A 19,307-nucleotide genomic window follows, 5' to 3' on the forward strand; every position below is an offset into this window, starting at 1 on the left:
CTTTACCAACCCTGCATTGATTTTACCTTAGTACCCAGAAAGGGTTCCTTCTCTTCTACATGGCTTGTTACAGCTGATTATCCTTGGGTAGTGTATCATCTCCTTCATGCATCTTCTCCTTCATGCATGTTACCTTTGTAGCAGCTGCTAGTACTTGCAAGCAATTTTTGCACAAAGCTACCAGTTTTGAGAGTTGCCGTGAGGCACTGGACTTGCTATTGCATCTGTTGTTGATTTGAAGACTGACTTTAATTAGTTATGGTATAAATGGAAAACTGTGTGCAGTAAAGCTTGGGAAGCAAAGAATGTGCTGTTTGTTTGTAGTTCTCCAGTGCAATACTCTGAAATGCAGCCCATAATTCAAGAGGAAAAAAGCTTTTCCTTTGAGAGGATGCCGTAGGATTAGCTCTCGTATTTCTGTCCTTGAAGCTCTCCGGAGCACATCTGGAGATCATTCTGAGAAAGGGAGGAGAGTGAGATAGGGTTCAGATTTAGGATGATGAGAGACCTGGGGCCTTTCAGAAAAGATTCAGTAAGATCAAGTATTAAGCTCTGTACCAGAATCTTTCTGATACAAGGAAGCAGCATCAAACTCATTTGGTCCAAAGGGAGAAGGAATTATTTTGGCTTATGGATAAGTTGATATTAATTCATTTATGGTCTGACTAGATGAGCTAATGAACAGAAAGAAAGTTTATTTAACAGAATTTTTCTATGCTTGTAATTCAGACTACAAATACTCTACTTGTACTCTACTTTTAACTCTACTTTAGAGTTAAAAACAGAGTAATTTAGCTGTGAGGTCGTCTCCCTGCAAGTGCAAGACACAGTAATATCTACTTCTTGTCAGTCAAAAACACCTACTCAGCATGTAAATATAAACAACACATAATTTTCACTTCATTTCACACTGGCATGTAATGCTTAAAAACAGTATTTAAAAGTGCATGCCAACTACATTTGATCTAAGCCAAAGTGCAGTACAAGAAAAACACCTTATCCTTGAAAATTTTCAGTGAGTTTTAGACCTAGGATGCCTCCCTGTTATTTGTCATCAGCCAAACTTTCTCTCAACTGAATTCACTTGTAACAATAATCTGGAAAAATAAATGCAGGTCTGGGACCACAGTCTCAAAAGGATTGTTTCTGCAAATTTTATCTTAACTACAGTGCACCTCCTCAGGTTCTTCAAAAGGTAAGACACTAGGATATCATTCATCATTTGGCAGTGGTGCTACTTGAGATAGGGTGGGTCTTGTCCCATTTTCTACTCCCTGTCTTTCTCCCTCAGTCCTGTCTCTTGCATTGTGCTGGCACCAGCACTGTACAAACACACGATGAATCAGACCAGGGAAAGGATCCAGTGGTGATTCCCAGTCAGATCAGCATTGCCCTCTGATCTGCTGCATGGGCCCAGAAATGCCCATGGCATGCCAGTGCAGAGCTCGAGTTGACTGCTAGAGGCAGAGGCAGGAGGTTGTTTTAGCTAGCACTGCCACCAAAGTATTTTTCAAGGAACTGTAGAGGAGGTACCCACATATTTTTTTTCACCCTTTCTCCTCTCTCCCCTTCCCTTCTTCTACAACTGTTACAAATACCTCCTCAGGCTGAGACCGGCTGGCTGGGAATGCTGCACAGAAATGGAAATTTTTTTTCCCATGTCATCAAAATAAGGAAATACAGACTTCATGAATTGCAGACTAGCATGGTGGGGAATAAACACAGATATTAACCAGTTTTTATGCTCCTCTGTTACCCACTGACTTTGCCCCTAAATCTGTCCCACGATTCTCCTGTGGTTTTTCTGCCTCTTTCCAAAACATCTCTGCCTAAACCTTCTTCCTCCCGATCTCATCAGATCTGTACTTCACACCTTTTTCCTCCATGTCTCTGCCCTGGTTCTTTCCATCCATGTTGTCAAGTGGGTATTTATATCCTGATATGGGACAAAACACTTCTCTTTCAGTCCTGGAGCAGCTAGTCACTCCTTCCCAGGCGCTGGGCACCAGAGACGCCTGTTGTCATGAGCTGGCTGGGCAGCCTCTTGCTAAATACTCAGCTGCAGATCTTGCCAGTGGAAAGTCTTCCTCACAGGGAAACCTTTTGAACTTGCAGTAGCAGAGGAGGAAATTGGATTAAACATAGTTAACCCGTCTTCCAGAATAGGATGTTTTGGGAAATGCATGAGTTTAGAAAAGACTTCCCACAACAAACCCACAGATCATATTTCCTACCCAGTTTGTGACTAGCAGACTGAGTAGGACAGGGACTCTCTTGGGAGCAAGATAAAAACAAATGGTCACGTCACGTAAAACAGCACTATGCAGCTGCTACTAAAAAAAATTACCTTGGCATCAAGAGCAGTTTCCACATGTACTGCACTATAGTAGGAGGCAACAAATACCAAGATGAATTTGGGCTGGCTAGCACCTCTGAAAGGGTGGGATGTTTCTAGGGTCAGAGATGGATCAGTTATATATCTAATTTATTTAATTCCTTTGCTCAGACATCAGAGAACCTGGTGACATTTAATTTTCTATTACTGAAGAACTCTTCTATTGTTTCCATTAGTTTCATCAGGCAGAATTTCTTTAAGCATCTCATAAGTACTTGTAAGAAGCACATTTGCTGATCTCCTCTGCATGCACATGAAGAAAGTGGTTTATACTATAGATGTTTTAAGGCATTCAGCAGAGCTAGCATAATTTAGCAACTGTACAGAGTGCACATGCCAGAAAGGGATTGTTTTGTGCCCATGAGAGACTACATGCTCATTTACAGAATGAACAACCACTGACGGGAAAAGAACGTATTTTCTATTTTTAGCTCATATGCTAACTTTTGAGATGATAAGTATATGGCAAAGGAATGCATATTAAAGCTTATTTCTTTAATGCTGCTCTGCTTTTTTGCCTTCTCTTTCTGAAATGCAGGCTATGATCATTGCTTTTACATCTGACATGGTTCCTCGTCTGGTTTATTACTGGTCCTTTTCAGTCCCTCCTTATGGGAGTCACAGCAGCCACACTATGAAGGGGTATATAAACAGCACACTTTCTGTCTTCAATATATCAGACTTCAAGAATGAAAGCAGACCTTTTTCCCCTTGGTTTGGGAACCAAATGACATGCAGGCAAGTGTCAAATAAGCATTTGTCATTTTCCAGTTACAAAAATAATGATTTTTATATCTAAGCTCTCTAATTCAGTTAACAATATCCCATAAGAAACATTAGAACACAGGAAAACTCAGCTTATTTTGAATGGCAGAATAGAGTGGAAGTATTCACCCATAATTATGTGATACTCAGAAAATTCTTATTTTAATTTGGCTTCTTCCCAGCTGATTGTTTTCCAAAAAAAACACCTTAAAATTTTTATCAGTAATTCTTAATAAAATGGGAAAAACTACGACATTTCAGCCAAATGTGGCTTACCTTGCAGATACGATTTTACCCATCACAGTAGCTCCCGGAGCTGACTGTTCCTGGACACATTAAGCAGGGCCATGTCGTGCTCCATCCTCTGGCCAGAGAGCCTCACTGCAGAGATGCCAGAGACCAGCTCCTGACTTTCCTGCATTGCTTTCAGGTACCGGGATCTCCGCTACCCTCCTGGTCACCAGCACCAGTATGAGCACAACATATACTACTGGCATGTCCTTGCAGCCAAGCTGGCTTTCATCATTGTCATGGAGGTCAGTCTGTGGGCTCTGCTTGAGCATTGCTTGTTCAATCTCTTCCCTCCCTGCGGAAAATCCTTCCGAGGCATTCAGTCCAGGCACAGCTATCAGCGCTGGTGGTGTGTGCCAGCATGAGCAAGAACTTGGGAGGTGGAAATTAAGAGTAGCAACATTGGAAAAAGAATTCCCTGAAATCATAACATCAGCTGAGGATTGCCCCACATATTCTTTTCTCAAGAACTGTAGAATAATTTTTAGTAGCAGAAATAGAATAAATGCACTTAGAGGAAGTTTGCACACAGTGTCCTGCATGCATATACATGGTACTTATATGTAATACATGTACATAATACATGTACAATACATGGCAGAGTCAAGTCTAAAAAGATAGTCACTGTAAGAAGTGAGTCTCTAGATGATCATCAAAAAGCAATTGCTCCTTCCTCTGCAGCTACGACCTGGGCTTATGAAAGATGGGAATCAGTCCAAGATGAAGAGAGATAAATACTAGGTATTATTTAATTATAAAATGTATTTAGGGCCTGATCCAGGGACTACTGAAGTCATCAAAACTGGTTAAATCAGATTTCCTGTATCAGAGAAATATAATGGTCCCAGAGTCATTTGAACAAACCTAAAAATCTTACAGGAAACTAACCAGTTTTTCCAAGCAGGAGGGAAGTGCTGTTTTCCAGGGTTTCCCCAAAGCAGCCAGAGAAGTCTTTGTTCAAATCAGGATTGGAAAATCAGAATTTTTTGTTTATCAGATATTTATTCTATCTTATTAGTCATATCTTTTTAAAATCTTTTTCTACTGTGTTAGATACTGATACTGAATCAGCATAGAGTCTTAAGACAAAAAGTGTCATTTCATTTATAATCAGAATAATGTCCTGTTCAGCCTGACTGACATTTTTTCATTTTCACCTTTCACAGCATGTCATATACTTTGTGAAGTTTATTATTTCATATGTAATTCCGGATGTATCGCAGAAGACCAAGAGCAAGGTCAAACGAGAGAAGTACCTCACACAGAAACTATTACACGAGAATGATCTCAAAGGTGTGAAAAAGAACATGGGCAAAATAGCCAACAAAATCATCAGAGGACCAGAGAGCACTTTCCAACCTAAAGACGAATGAGAACTTTTTCATATGGAATAACAGTATTTAGACAACTAATATCTGTCCAGATACTACCAATAGCTATCAAGCACTTTGGATTTACTAAATATTGTTTCTTCCACCTCTTACTTATTCATTTACCAGTTTCCCTTGGAGTAATGCAACCACTGCAACGCGGATGAGAGTTATCATTTTTTTAAACTGCTTTTTAAGACATATTAAAAAAAATAGATAAAAAAAGGTAAAAATTATTTCACCTCTTAAGAAGATGCAGATTAATTCCCAAGCACCTAGGCTGCTTTCTACTTTTTTTAGGCATCAGCTATTAGATGACTAGTGTGACTTGAATAAAACCTTAAGAACAAGAATGATTTGCTGTAAGGATATCATCGCATCTAATGAAGGAATTTTGATTGCTTGCTAATGCAAACCTCAGCTATAAAATGAAGAGGAAAAGCCAAAACGTGAAGGAAAAAGAAAGAAAATACAACTCAAAATCCCATTGTTAGCCATTGGAATTGACATACTAAGCGTGGTTGTTTGCTACTCTGAATTAACTATGCATACTGAGACTTAAATGGATAACAAGATATTTCAATTAATCATGGACTTGGATCACAAGGAGCAACAGGACTGTAAGCCCATCCTGTTCATCAATCTTTGTGTAAACAGGAGAATGGCCTTTGAAATCAATGCATACAAACTGACCTTACAGCACTCCAAGTGAGTAGAAAACTCAGGCATTTTATCTTCCCCCAGTCAATGTACTTTCATTAGCTCACTCGCCCATTCTGAGCTAAATGCTCATAGCCTTGAAGGTCTTGTACCTGTAAAAGCAATAAGTGTTAAAAGTCTTTTCACATACTAAATCAATATTTGTGGAGGGCTGTCTTTTGCATTTCTCTCACACCAGAACGTGCTCTTCCCTGAGGTTTTGACATAGGACGAATGTGCAGCTGAACATTTTGATACAACATTGTGTGATAAAGTGAATTCTGACAAGACTATGAATCTGTTGAAAGTGGAGATTGGAATAAACCATTTAATAGGCCTTAACCATGCTATGAAGCTTTAAATAATACAGATGGATGTCAGAGGTGTGGAGGCATGTGCTACAGCCATCAGTCATCTTCTAATCAGTCTGCCGATCTGCTTGCTTATTTTGGCTCCAACTGCAAACTGGGAATAAGGGAATTACAGATTAGGCATGTATGTGGAGGGTTATTTTGTGCCTGAAGCATTGATATTGCAGATTATTAACTTGCTTTCTCTTTTAACAGTTTTAATGGACCAATTTATATAAATCATGAAAACCAAAACCTTTTTAAAAAAGCAAAATATACCTGTAGTTTATAAACCAGGTGATTATGTTTGTAATTTTGTACTCTTCTGAAATGCAATAGATATGCATAATTTTTAGGCAGATTATTCATATAGCTTTTTACATATGAAGTCCATTTACAGAAAATAAATAGCATTTAGAAGATGTATTTTATCCAGTCAATAATCAGAAGGAATTAAACCTATGAATTTTTCATCAAGATCTCCAAATACTGAGTGCCGTGTTACTCAAGCCTGTCTTTTGAAGCAAACCCCATAGAATCATAAGAAGACCTTTAATATCATCAAGTCCAGCCATTAACCTGACACTGCCAAATCCACAACTAAACCATGTCCCTGAGTGCCACACCAACATGTCTTTAAATACCACTCTGAGCTGAGCCATCCAGCCAGTCTTACCTAGCAAGCAGTAGGTCTGGCCAAGCTGTGAGCAGATCAGCACCCATTGGGACCTGAGGACTTATGTCTGTCTAAGTGGTGTAGCAGGTCACTGCCCATTTCCCCTTGGATTACAAGGGCTTCATTCTGCTCCCTGCCCCTGTCTCCCAGCTCAGGGGGCTGGGTTCTCAGAGAACTTGGTCTTACTAATAAAGACTGAGGCAAAAAAGGCATTGAGTACCTCAGCCTTTTCCTCATCCTTTGTCTGTGCGTTTTCCACCACATCCAATAAAGGATGGAGAGTCTCCTTAGCCCTCCTGTTGTCCCTAATTTGTTTATAGAAACATTATTACTGGCTTTTGCAACAGTAGCCAGATTAAGTTGGGTTTTGGCCCTCCTAATTTTCTCCCTGCATAACCTCACAACATTAATCTTTCTGAGCTGTCTGCCCCTTCTTCCAAAGGCCATCAACTCTCCTTTTTTACCTGTGCTGCAGCCAAAACTCTCTATTCAGCCAGACTGGCCTTCTTTTGAATATTTCCAGAAACTCCACAACCTTTCTGGGCCACCTGTGCCACTGCTTGATCCCTCTTACAGTGAAAAAGTGTTTCAGTTTGTGCCCACTGCCTCTGGTCCTGTCACTGCATAATATACCAAACTTTCAGTTAAAACAAAGTTTTGTCCAAAAAATCGTTTCAAGGAACAATTTAATGAAGTACTCTGGATTTCCCTGTGCAAAACGAGTTGGGTTAGAAAGGGCAGTCAGCTCCTTTCATACTTGGAGCTTTGGGTGTTAACTTTCAACTGGACCTTTCTCATTTGCAATTGTGTTTAGATGAGAGATGCCATTTGTATTTCCTCTTTAGTGATCACAGCACCAGTGTGCCTTAAATACCTTTCCAGGTGTGGTGTTAGAGGGCTGGGGCAGATAAGGAGGCATCTTGTGATGAAGGGGGAAAAATGCAGCACAAAATGGGCCATTTCAGGTAATTATTTGGTCTTAAGGAAGCTCTTTGAGAATTAAAGAGACTATGAAACAAATGAATTGTCATACTGTGAGCAGTGGCAGAGCTTAAGGCTGGTTTTCAGGAGTGCCTAGACTTTTGCTCCCTGTTTAATACCTGGGGACTCTCCAAGTTGTTTCTTCATACATCAGTTGGCATCATTTCCTAAAGGGAGAGTTAGCTCTCAGTGTCATAAAGAGTTTATATTCCTGCCTTTAAAATAACAATTAAAAACCTGCTACATCGGCAAAGCCTACGTGCCTGTGGCTTGGGCTCCTCCCGTAATAAAATCCTAATCAGCTCTGAGTGTGCTCCTATGTAACCCTTTTTGTTCAGATGACAAATGTGCTTTTGAAACCGGTCTTCCACTTGTCTCCATTTTCTGGGAGACATCACAGACTAGTCTGGGCACACATGGACTGAGTTCCTTCTGCCTCAGACTGACCCAGAAGGCAGCTTTTAGATACACACTTAATGGTGGCTGACAGGCACTTAGTCCTCAGAGCTGGAAGCAGAGCTGGGCTGAAGAGAGTGGTGAGCTCTGCATGGGCATCACCTAGCCAGCATTAACTTTTTGCTCTAGTGATTTGCTTCTGAAATGCCATGCTCTATGCTAATGTAGCTGTAACATTTCATTTCAGAAGACATTACATCAGGAATTCAGTTCAGTTTGCCATGTGCTCAGTATTACTCACAGCAGAGTTCTGAATCAGAGACAGAAAAGGGAAACCAACACAGTGCCTAATAATTGCATTTTAATAGTTTGATTTAAGCTGTGCAGTTTCTGAAGCCGCTACCTCCAGCTGCTGAAATGTGCTCTGCTTGCATGCAGGGAGCTCTGCAGAGGCATAAGAACAAAATGCTGGGGACCAGTTACCAACTTATGAGTATTTGTATTTTTTTTTTTTTATTTTTAGGCTTGGTCACTTTAATTAAAGATCTGCTTGAAGGGAAAATCAGCATTTGTTTTAAAGTCTGAAACCATTTTACCTTTTTTCTACACTTGATATGTAGGCCAGATTCCTACTTTGTACAGATCTGTTGAAGTCAGGGTGAATTTGGACCAGTGACCATTTCATTGCCTTAACAAGCACCATAAATTACAGACTATCACCACTGTTTTAGACTCCTTGTATGTCAATAAAATTCAGAATGTAACGGTGTATTTTTTGTATTTTTTCTAAGAATGTTTGCAATTCATTTTTAAATATTAAGATTTCTTTTATATTTATTGTCATTAAATAAAGTCTATTTTAAAATATCAATACATCTGATGTTGATTAGTGTTGTTTGTTTTTCCTTGAATGATACTTCTGCTGCCAAATGCTACACTGAAATTATTACAGTGTCATCCCTGTCTAATTTCCATATTCATCCTCTTTTTCAAGGACTTTCCTCTTACTCCATTAAACTGTTACTAGTGCTGAAATTTATCTCCTGTGTTTTTCTGCATCTCCTAGATGGAAGCCATTCCTTTCAACACCACGTCGATGACAAGGACCATTATGTTCTCATACATATAAACAGTTTAGGTCTTTATAACCTTTCACTCCTGTCATGATAAACCCCGTGTTATGTTTCAGTCATCATTTATTTCTTCATCTGGATCCAGTCTGGGATACTCCCACCTCCAGGCAGTCCACTCTGTCTCTCCCTGCCATCCAGCCATCAGTTCTCTTCTGTTTCTGCTATGGTCTTGCTTTCTGCTTCGGGGAAATTCTTCCCTATGACTTAGAGAGCAGAAAGGTTAGAGGGTAATTTTAAATACAGACCTTCTTTGCACTGTGGTGCATTGGTTTTATTTCACATAGAGATTCTCAGGATCTGCTTTCAGCAGCTTTATGACAGTTGTAGATGCAGAAGTACTATCACTTCAGACCTGTTTTCTGCTCACTAAGGGCTATGTGTCTCACTGATGCCAGCACCCACTCTGCCCTGCCACTCTTGCTTCAATCCGGCTTTGTCAAAGCAAGAACAGAAGAAACTTTTAAAAGAAACTAATTTTAAAATTGACTTGTACATTTAAAAACATTCAAACAGGTTTTAGTTAATTTTTTGCTTATTATACAAATAGTCAAAGCATAGTATTTTATTTCTGGTGATGATAGAATGTAATTCTTTCTGTCACAGAGCAGATGAAGTGTACTTATTTTGGATAGTCGGTATTAACCAGATGAAAGCACACTGTGCTCTGCCCCACCTGGAACACCCAACCCTGTTAGTGTGCTCTGCCTGCACATCACCAGAGATGTCAGCAAAGGTATGAACAATTCACACCAAGTCTAGATTTTTCTCTGGTATGCCTACCTGTCATTGCCAGTCTATTACATAAGGCTGCTTTTCCCACACAGGGGAGCAAGTGATGGTGGCTGCAAGTTTTATTTTTATTTGCATTTTTGTGGACCTCAAGCATGGATCAGTAGCAGGTATGCAAAACACTGAAAAGATATGGATGTAGTTAGTCATAAATAACCTCAGCACAGCTTGGAGCAATATTTTCCTCAGAATAGTGTGTTTTAATAGCCTGATAATAGTAAAAACTGTTTTTAGGAAAATTGAAGAAAGTGGTTTTTATTTACAAGCTAGAAGTACCTCAAAACAAGCATATTTTAAAATTGCTTTCTACAATTTCTGCTGCATTCTGTAAAAACAATCATCTTGTAAAACATTTCACATCCTGTAAAAACAATGCTAATTGCAGAGATTAAAATTACATTTAGGAATTGTATCAATTGTATCAAGATTCATTCTCTATTCTATATTCTATATTCTATATTCTCTAGTCTCCATTATCTAAAAATATGTAAGCTCTGGTAATATACTAAATGCTGAAGAAAAGAAAAAAGAAGGAAAAGAACACAACACAGTCCAAGGAGAAAGTCCCACAGCATTCCCCAGTGCCACAGGCACAGGCCAGGACACCAAAAACCACCTCTAGCATATGAAGAGAGTGTTGGGGGGAGGGAGGACAAGGTGGGGGGAGAAACTCATATCTTAAATTGTGCAACACAAGAGAAATTACAACCAGCTCTGATAGCATCAACATAATATCAAGTCAGGGGATGTTAGGTACTTGTATAGTATCCATGTATTCTCAGCTTTTTGAATAATTATGATGCCCACAAGTGCCTAAATAAGCTGTGCTGGGAGCCACAGCCACCTGCAGCTATCACCTTACCTCCCATTCTCTGGGATCCCATTTGGTCTCCTGTTACAGCCGTGCTGTGCTCGTTCATGCAGTCACGTTCTAAACCGGTCTGGCTGCTCTGAGTGAGCAGTAACTGAGCCTCTCTGGATGGGCTCTGCAGGATCTTTGCTTGCTGGAGCCAGGCAAGCCAATGGAAATTGTGGCCGACACCCCCCAGCCTGGCATTCAGCCCTGAACATCCATCCCCTCCACTGAGGACTGAGGACGCTTGGGGTTTGTCGTGCTCTTGGGTTTTATAGAGCTCAGAGTACCCAGGCTGCCAGGGGTTAAGATTACTTGTCCTGTGAAAATATTTTGGCAGCCATGCCAGCATAAGAAGGCAGAGGCTCTGCCTTCTCCCTGCCACCCTGCAGCTGCCTCCTGCCAGCCCCTGTATTTGTGCAGCTGTCCACTGGGCAGGGGAGTGTGACTGCATGGATGGATGTGCTGGCACGGGTGGCTCTGACCACACAGACAACCTGACAGAGGTTCCTGCAGGGTGGGAAGTAGAGATGAGATGGTGGGAGAGGTAGCCCAGCTTCGGGGAAGCCTCTGGCCTGAAAAATCTACCAAAACAGAGCCAAACAGGCTCCTCATCCCACAGTTATTTTAATGAGTTTAAAAAAGAGGGACTTGCCTGCCTGCCTAAGCTGGTTACACAGATGAATGGGCAGGGCTGTGCCTTTAAGAATGCCCTGCACAACTGCAAACAAGCAGGTCTGGTCTTGGCACCTGCTCTGTGTCCTCTGAATATCCCTATTCAGGTGTACCTATTGTGCTCTGAGCTCAGGCTTCACCTGAAGCCAAGTGAATTTTCCAAGTTCAGACATACTGTCTGTGTGCTCGTACCTTTAACTATATAGAAGATTATATAGATGGCTAAAAACTTACAGGATTGGGTCCTTTGTCATTGTCCTAAATGTGCTTTTGCAAAAAAACATGGCATTGCTCTATCAGAGATTGCCAGAATGTCACCTGGACTCTGAAAGCTCCAGGACAGTGAGGGAGTTTCACCACAGCAGCCTGGGACAGAGCTGACAGCAGACAAGGGGATGTGCAGGAGGTTTTGGCCAGAGGCAGAGGATGCAGGGCAAGGGCCACAGCAGCCCCATGGCCAGACACACAGCCCCTGGGTTACAGCGCTGACAACTATGCCAAAGCCAGGATTGAAAACTCCTTGCCATATCTGCTGTTAATCAGTAACTACTTACTTAGACCTGGGAAAGGCAAAAACTGATCTGCTCTCCTGGAGTACTGTACCTCCAGATTAATGATAGGTTGTAGACCTGTTACTGCTCACAGCAGCTTTCTTTTTAAAAGACGCTGAAGTATTTCTTTTTATCTCTTAAAAAGGTGTATGCACTTGAACATTGAACATTATATCACTGGTTTTGTACATGACTACAAATAAAAGAAAAAGGCTGAATTTGTGTTTTTCATAACTTAAAGCTTTTACTGAGAAGCATAAATTAAAAAAAAAAAGAAAAGAAAAGAAAAGAAAATAAAAGAAAAATAAAAAAGTGCCAAACTGATTTTCTTTCCTTGTCGGCCTGCTCCTGTATTTTTTCCCCAGTGATCCATAAAGGGGAAAAAATGTCACCATTCCCCAAGAGGAGCCATTAACAAATCCTTTCTTATCTTGCAGTTAAAGTAATGGCATCTTATTGACAGTGCGGCAGAACAAACAATGTCTTACTGAAAGCTCCAGTGCTGGAGGATTTGGGCTGTCTTCAGGACTTGAGACCTAGTAATGAAAACAGGTTTTACTGCTAATCAGGGACAATGTCTGCTCTAGTTCTCCAATGGCCTTTAGCAGTCCCAAGCACACAGAAAGTGTGCACAGTTCACCAAGATATAACCTGCACCACAAACTCAGTCAAGTACAGAGACTTTATTACAAGAAGTATGCCCAAAGTAGCAAGAAGTTAAAGTATGATCTATGGTATGTATGGAAATAGTGCTGGAACTTTTCCACAACTCTGTACTTGACACATGGATCAGCCTGGAAATACAGGTCCATCCATTTCTTACAATCTGATTTAGTCTTGTCAGAGTCTATGACAAATTGTTTGCTGATTTCTGTACCTCATCAAATTCTTTAGGCCAGCTGCAGATATTTCTGATGAGCAAACATGAGTTGGTGATTTGGGTTTTGGTTGTCATGTCTGTATACGATTTTATTACAATTATTAACATACCTTTGTTCTTTAGATATATTCACCTTCTTGTAGCCTGCTCTCAGTATCTTCTAGGTGCAAAGAGAGTTTTGCAACCCAGATTATCAGAGTTAGGTCCATTGTAGACACATGGTTTTGTACAGATGAAAACTCAGTCAGTTACTGATCAGTCGGAAAATGTAACTGTGCCTCTCAAATTCACCAAAGAGGAAACAAAGCAGCAGCAAGGGGGAAACAAAAATGCAGAAAACCAATTGTTGTAGCACTGAAGCCTACAGTTTCAAGTAATCTAAGCCACCCCTGTCAGAGCTCAATCACATCCTGTGTCCCCAAGCTTTTCTGCACATTTTTCAACTCGTGTTTACTTGACATCCTGAAGAATCAGCTCAAGATGCAAAACTGGGAGAGACCTAACTAAAATCACACAAATACTGAATATTCTTCTACCAGCTCATCACAGGGACACTGGACGCAAGTGCTGGTGCATGGAAAGAGCAGGGCACCATGTCACAGCACAGCAGGGTAGGACAGCAAGACCCACTTGGAGTGCTTTGAAGTCTTGTAGACCCACGTCCTGGTGTCCTGGCTGGGGAAGTGGAGGAGGCAGCTAAGCAGATCTAACAGATCTCTACTACCTGAGTCATCATTCTCCCTCTTCATCATCCTCCACTATGCACAGCATTCCTCAGGCCCTTTGTGAAGATGATTCAACTTGTTAACCCAAGACAAAATTCCCCCATTTTTATCTATTCAATTTTATTCTGGATAAATGAGTCAACCTGGTTCGTTACAGATCCAAACACCACCAGAACCAAAGTGAGAGTTGAAGGAATGCACAATCAAAAGCTGGGGATCAAAGCTGCCCTGTCAGGGTTTGTAATGTATTAGATCAGCTGAACCCATGGAATGAACTGCAGCTCTCTAAGTTCCATTATTTCACAGAGTAGTTACTTGGTTTGCAAAAGCATTTTTTATTCTTGACTTTATTTTTGGGTTTATAAAGCAAATGCACCACATCTATATAGCACATATATAATAGACTAAGACAGAATGTGAACATGCATTAAGAAAGTGCTCAATTTATCAGTATTAAACTTAACAGATCTTAGAATAAATACAACTTACACGGTTGAGTAAACAAAGATTAATATTAAATCCTGTTTGTGCTAGAGCAATATGTGACGTCTTAACCTGTGAATATGCATCTTCAAAATGCATCAAAGGCCAGAAGGAAGGTGGAAGGGGACCAAACTCAAGCTCCCTGAGGAAACTGAACATCTACCAAGGCTTGGCCAGGAGAACACTCAAGGACCTGTGACAGAGGAAGGCTTGTTCTCATGACTAGCTTCTCAAAAAGCCACTAATAATGCTGGCAAACATCTGACCCAGGAATATCACTTCCATTTTTCAGATATCCCTCTTCAATTAAAGCTGAATTCCCAGGAAAATAAAAACTCATGAAATATTTAAATAGATATTTTAATAGAGAAAGAAATTCTTAGAATAATGAGTCAGGACATTCCCAGTGGGCCTCACATATTTGCTACCGTAGGTCCTGCTTGGGTGCTAGTGGTTTTGTGCAACACCTTCCTAGATTATTCCTGATTAAATGTGCAAGAGATGATCTGTAGGTTCAAAGAGCCTATAGAGCCCAAAGAGACTGTATTCAGCATGGTGGCCAAGAGGGCCTCTGAATTCCATCTTCTTCAGCCAGGAATGAGATATAAGCTGAGATATAAGTTCTGAACCGGAAAGGTTTTCCTCCCATCCAGCTTCAGAAGTGCCTGATTTGTACATGTGACCTAATAAACATCCTCTTATTTGTCTGGCTTTTGCAAAAATAAGAAATACCCAATTTTCCCACTTAGATGTCTCACAATGAGTCACTTTTGCACAAAAAATCCCCAAACCTTTGCTTTCTCATGTTGCTTCTGTTTTTCACTTGGTCTTCAAAAGAAGGAAAACTGACTATACTTGTACTTAACAGCTTATGGCCACAACAGCATCAGAGCAGTTCTCTGCCCCACTCTGGTGTGCTCTCAGCAGCAGAAAGCTCATAAGAACCCAGCAACCACCACATCTAAATCCAACATCTGGCTCCAGTCAGCCTCAGACATGAACCTAAACACCACTCTATTTTATCATCCTTTTTTTGCTTTATCTTCCGAGTGTGACAGGAGTTTCATCTCTTTAAATATACACATTCACTGTCTTTAAATACCAAGTCTCATCTGGCCTACCTATAATTAAACCATATTAGAGTATCTTAATTTCATTTCACAAATAGCTTATAGAGTACAAAAAAAATTGCACAAATTAATGTGCGGCTCTTTGTATTGATTTCATTTATTCCTGTTGTCTGCCTTTAAACAGGATGATGACTTGAAAAGTCAGGGTAAACTGTAGATAAAATTTTTGATTGCCCAGCACTGGAAGGGTTAGAAAACTGTAAACACATAATCTGAAAAAGATATTTACTACTTTACTTCAAGAACCTCCATTATTCAGTTCACAGATCCCTTAAGTCCATGTTATCTAATGAGTTATCCTCAACATACTGGCAACACATTAATGGAAATGTTACATTTAGTCAAAATTTGTAAAATTCTTACAGATAAGTCTAAACTGATCTTTTAAAAGAATTTCATTGCAGGAACGTAAGTTGCAACACAGCTATTCTTGATGCAGATAGTTTTCCAAAGAAGGCATTCCATGCTCAGTATAGCCAAGTATGATGAATTCCTCCTGCTCCTTTTTCTCCAACAAAACCACTGGAGGAGTTGTTTGCACTCTATATTTTCAAAGTATCTTCTCAGTCAAGTGCATTTCAAGGAAGGATGAGTTTCTCCAAAAGCCTCTGGAAATATACTTTGCAGAAAGATCAGAAGAGCCACCTTTTTCCTCTTTTAATCTAACTGACACAAAAGAACCTGGGCCGTATTGCCTTCCAGGTCAAGTAGGTGCATCTACATTCAGTCACGGTGAAACAGGACATTGGTGAGGATTTTTATTCTCAAATATAAACTGCAGAGAAGATAATCCCAATTATTAACGAGTTCAGACATACCAAAGAAACAAATGAAATATCACATACATTACTTTCTAAATTATCATAAGATCCCACCTCTAAAATGACACACAAATGTGTAGTCCAAGTTTTATCTTTTTTTTCTTTTTATTGTAAAACTTATATAACCAAATGCCTTAAAGTAGTGGTTGGGAAGACAAACTTAACTTGTAGGCAGATACTGGTCTCCCAAAGAAGCAAGGGGCAGGGCTGGGGTCGGGGCATTCCTCCAGCTTGGATGATGGCAGCACCACTTAAAAGGACAGTAAGGGAATGGGCAGGGAGGGCAGAGGAAGAGGAGAGCCAGAGAGCCAAACTTCACCAAAATCAGCATGATAATCACATTTCTTCACAGAACATTGTCCTTAAGAGAGGTTATTCAGAGCCTGCTCCTTAATAAAGGAGATAATAGTTCATGAGAACAACAATCACAGGAGTGATTTTTCAAGTCAGCTTTTGTTCTTGTACTTGGCCAGTTTGCGTGCAGCCTAAGGGTATAAATAGATAGACTACAGAGGGGATTAACAGGCTTTCTTTCTAGCAGTGTTCATGTGCCAAAGCGATGACTCTATTAGCATTGTTCCCCCTCAAAGGTTTGCTCCACTCAGAAACCAGCACAAAGGCACCAAACTCGTTCTGGGGCCCCATTTTTTCCCCTGAAGAGGAGGGAGGCCTCACTTGCTCACTTGTGGATCTAAGTACTTTGGTGTTTTTCCTTCTGTCTGGGACAACACAACCAGGTTTTCCACATCCCCTTTGCAGGTCACAGACAGAGACAATGTTTATGTGGGGACTTTACACCCCTACAAGCTCCACATCAGCAGTCACTTCTCCACTACAACATTTTAATGCATTTATTTGATGAACAGGTTGTTAGTGATGCTGTGGCCTTTCACTCTTCTGTGGTAGCCAAAAAAAATGCTACAGAGAATGGGGAATGCAGGGATTTAAAAGGTAAGCCTCACCTCCCCAAGTTATAGGGCTCTGTACAGTAGGCATCTATGTTTGAGCAAGCCACCTCAGGATCCCTTTGTAACTTACAGAGAAAAATGGCACTTTCCAGATGTCATCTTTCTGATCCACTTTGATTGACATTGGGATGTGGTGAATCACCTGAAATTAAATGAGAACTGGCTGAGTAGTCTGCAGGTGATTAGACAGGGTTGTATTTCTGCTCCTGGTCTCTATCTCCCCAGGACAACTTCTTTTACTCAGCTCCCAGCTACTCAGCTAACACCCAGCTACTCAGTTTGGGGTTTTTTATTTGTTTGTTTTAAATACAATCTCATTTCTGCAAGGCTTTTTAAAAATTAATATTCCCTTTTTAGGGATAGATCTCACCCAAAGTAATCATCATGGAGAACTCAGAGGGGCACAGCAGAGAGTGCAATGACTTCCCATAGAGTGAACAGCTGCACAATGATAACATGAACATATCCACCACCAGAGGAGCATCAGAACTTTCCTTTGTACCAGGCACTCCATAGGATTCACCAGAATATCTGCACATGTGATTAAATTAAATATGATCACAAATTTAGACATTTCTTTGGACCAGCTCAAGGTTCCAACATGTCAAAGGATGAAGCCCCCACAGTCTGTGGCTGACACCATTCCCACAGATGCATCTTTGAGCAATTTTAAAAGTTAATTAGTCTGATTATGACCATCCATGTGGTGGGTCATAATCAGCTGCATGATCCTGTCCGATATGTGCAGTGCTCAATTTAAGCAGCTAGAAACAACAGTCTGCATGACAGGATAATCATTCATCCTGGGTGCCTCATGCACCACCAGGGTGAAGGCTGGCAGCCATTTAAACAGCTAAAGCATGAATTACTACACTATAATTCAAAGTCAGTGGTATCTTTTATTAATCATTTATAGAGCTGTGTATTATTAATATATGCAGAAGCAGCTGTCTCTCTCTCTCTCCTCCCCCCCCTCTCTCTGGTGGAATTTGCTTTTGTGAGTGATTTGGGGGAGACCAAGGAGATGAAGAACCATAAGCCCAGCAGAGCTTTCCCGAAAGAGCAGGAGAGCTGCAGAAGTAGGTCACGAAACCTCTCAGTAGGTAGACTGGTCCTTCTCTCATTAGGCTATTTTTAAGCACACAGGACCAGCTCCTTAGCTAGTAAAAGGGAGTTTGGTACCATTGATTCCATTTCAGCCGTATTGACACTCTGAAAATTAGATTATTTAAATATAAAGAAATACCCTGCAACATCCCACGATTACAAGCCCAAAAGATATACTGAGTGTGCAGTAACACTAAGCAGGACAGACAGTAACCATAACACTTTAACCTTCCTCAAGACATGGGACCAAAGTACTTTTAATGCTTCATGATGAATACATTATAGAGATAAAACTGTCTTTATGTATTTCTAAAGCAGATATTGCCTTCTTATTCACTGGTCCATGTTTTTTGCTTACCAACACTTTAGAGCTGCCCTCTTGGACTTCTTCACTTGAGGACTGAATCTCTGAACCACTATGAAATATTAAAAACCACTCTTGGTTTTACAGAAATCAGCTCCTGCTATTTAAATATCTAATTAATTTTATAGCAAGCATTTCCCAGCATTTTTTCTTTTCAATCTATTTATTGGCCTGTTCCCTGCAACACCTTACAATACAGCAAGACCTACTTGCTTTGTCTGCTGACATCTGTACTGTTACATGAAAAAGTAATTTTAAGGAATGAAGTATCTATCTCTTAGCAACCTTTATAACTAAGCAAAAAAGGAAACATTTTGTTTTGTTTTGTTACAAAAGCTAAATAGGAAATATTTTCTCTCCCCAGATAGTTTCTACGAGTCCAAACTTAACATATTTTGCAACCAAAGGAAAACCCAAGACCTTGGGAACTTTTCCATGAACATGTTTAAAAGTCTGGAAAAGGGCTGGAGTAAAGATTTTCCACCAGGGGTTTGGGGAAAGCAGACTGAAGTTCTATGCCAATGTCTAGTTATCTAAAATGACAGTACAAAATTATTTTGTTAGATGTAACTGAGTCCTTCCCAGTTAATTCTTATCCCAGCTACCATCCAGCATCTGGGCAGTCTCCTGCCAAGTTTGAAACCAGGGAAGCTTGACTTCAGTCAAAGATTTCAGAGTCCCAGGGAGGGGCCTGGGACACTCCCCCATGGTAAAAGAAGAAGAGAAATGTTCTCCCCTGCTGTCCTCTTTCCCCTCCTCCTCTTCCCTCTTCCTCCTAGCTTGGACCAGAAAACCCTCACTTTAGCCAGGAGCCCTTCTGTAAGGATTTGTGTGTGTTCATAATAAAAAGAACATTTTTTTCTTAGCAGCTTCAATCTAGATTAATATGGGAAAGGGGAAGGGGA

The 19,307-nt window shown here is 40.5% G+C and overlaps 1 protein-coding gene and 1 long non-coding RNA gene across 6 annotated transcripts in view; one reads left to right on the forward strand and one right to left on the reverse strand.

Annotated features, from left to right (window-relative positions):
- ANO6 (anoctamin 6) overlaps positions 1–8,616 on the forward strand; it is a 68,927-nt gene extending 60,311 nt beyond the window's left edge. The window contains exons 18-20 of the mRNA XM_015628061.1: positions 2,934–3,133; positions 3,591–3,696; positions 4,618–8,616. Of these exons, the coding sequence (XP_015483547.1) occupies positions 2,934–3,133; positions 3,591–3,696; positions 4,618–4,824 (513 nt within the window). The 3' untranslated portion in view covers positions 4,825–8,616. The remainder of the gene's footprint in view (positions 1–2,933; positions 3,134–3,590; positions 3,697–4,617) is intronic.
- Positions 8,617–13,844: 5,228 nt separating this feature from the next.
- The window catches only part of LOC107204096, a 19,470-nt gene continuing 14,007 nt past the window's right edge, over positions 13,845–19,307 (reverse strand). For 4 of the 5 annotated variants that reach the window (XR_004497610.1, XR_004497609.1, XR_004497611.1 and 1 more), the window contains 2 exons: positions 17,002–17,073; positions 13,845–15,917 (listed from right to left, as the gene is read on the reverse strand). This is a non-coding gene — a long non-coding RNA (uncharacterized LOC107204096). Of the gene's footprint in view, positions 15,918–17,001; positions 17,074–18,396; positions 18,455–19,307 lie in introns of all 5 variants that reach the window. The other variant, XR_004497613.1, reaches the window with a different exon arrangement.

This window comes from Parus major, chromosome 1A (assembly GCF_001522545.3).
Source record: "Parus major isolate Abel chromosome 1A, Parus_major1.1, whole genome shotgun sequence".
Lineage (NCBI taxonomy): Eukaryota > Metazoa > Chordata > Aves > Passeriformes > Paridae > Parus > Parus major.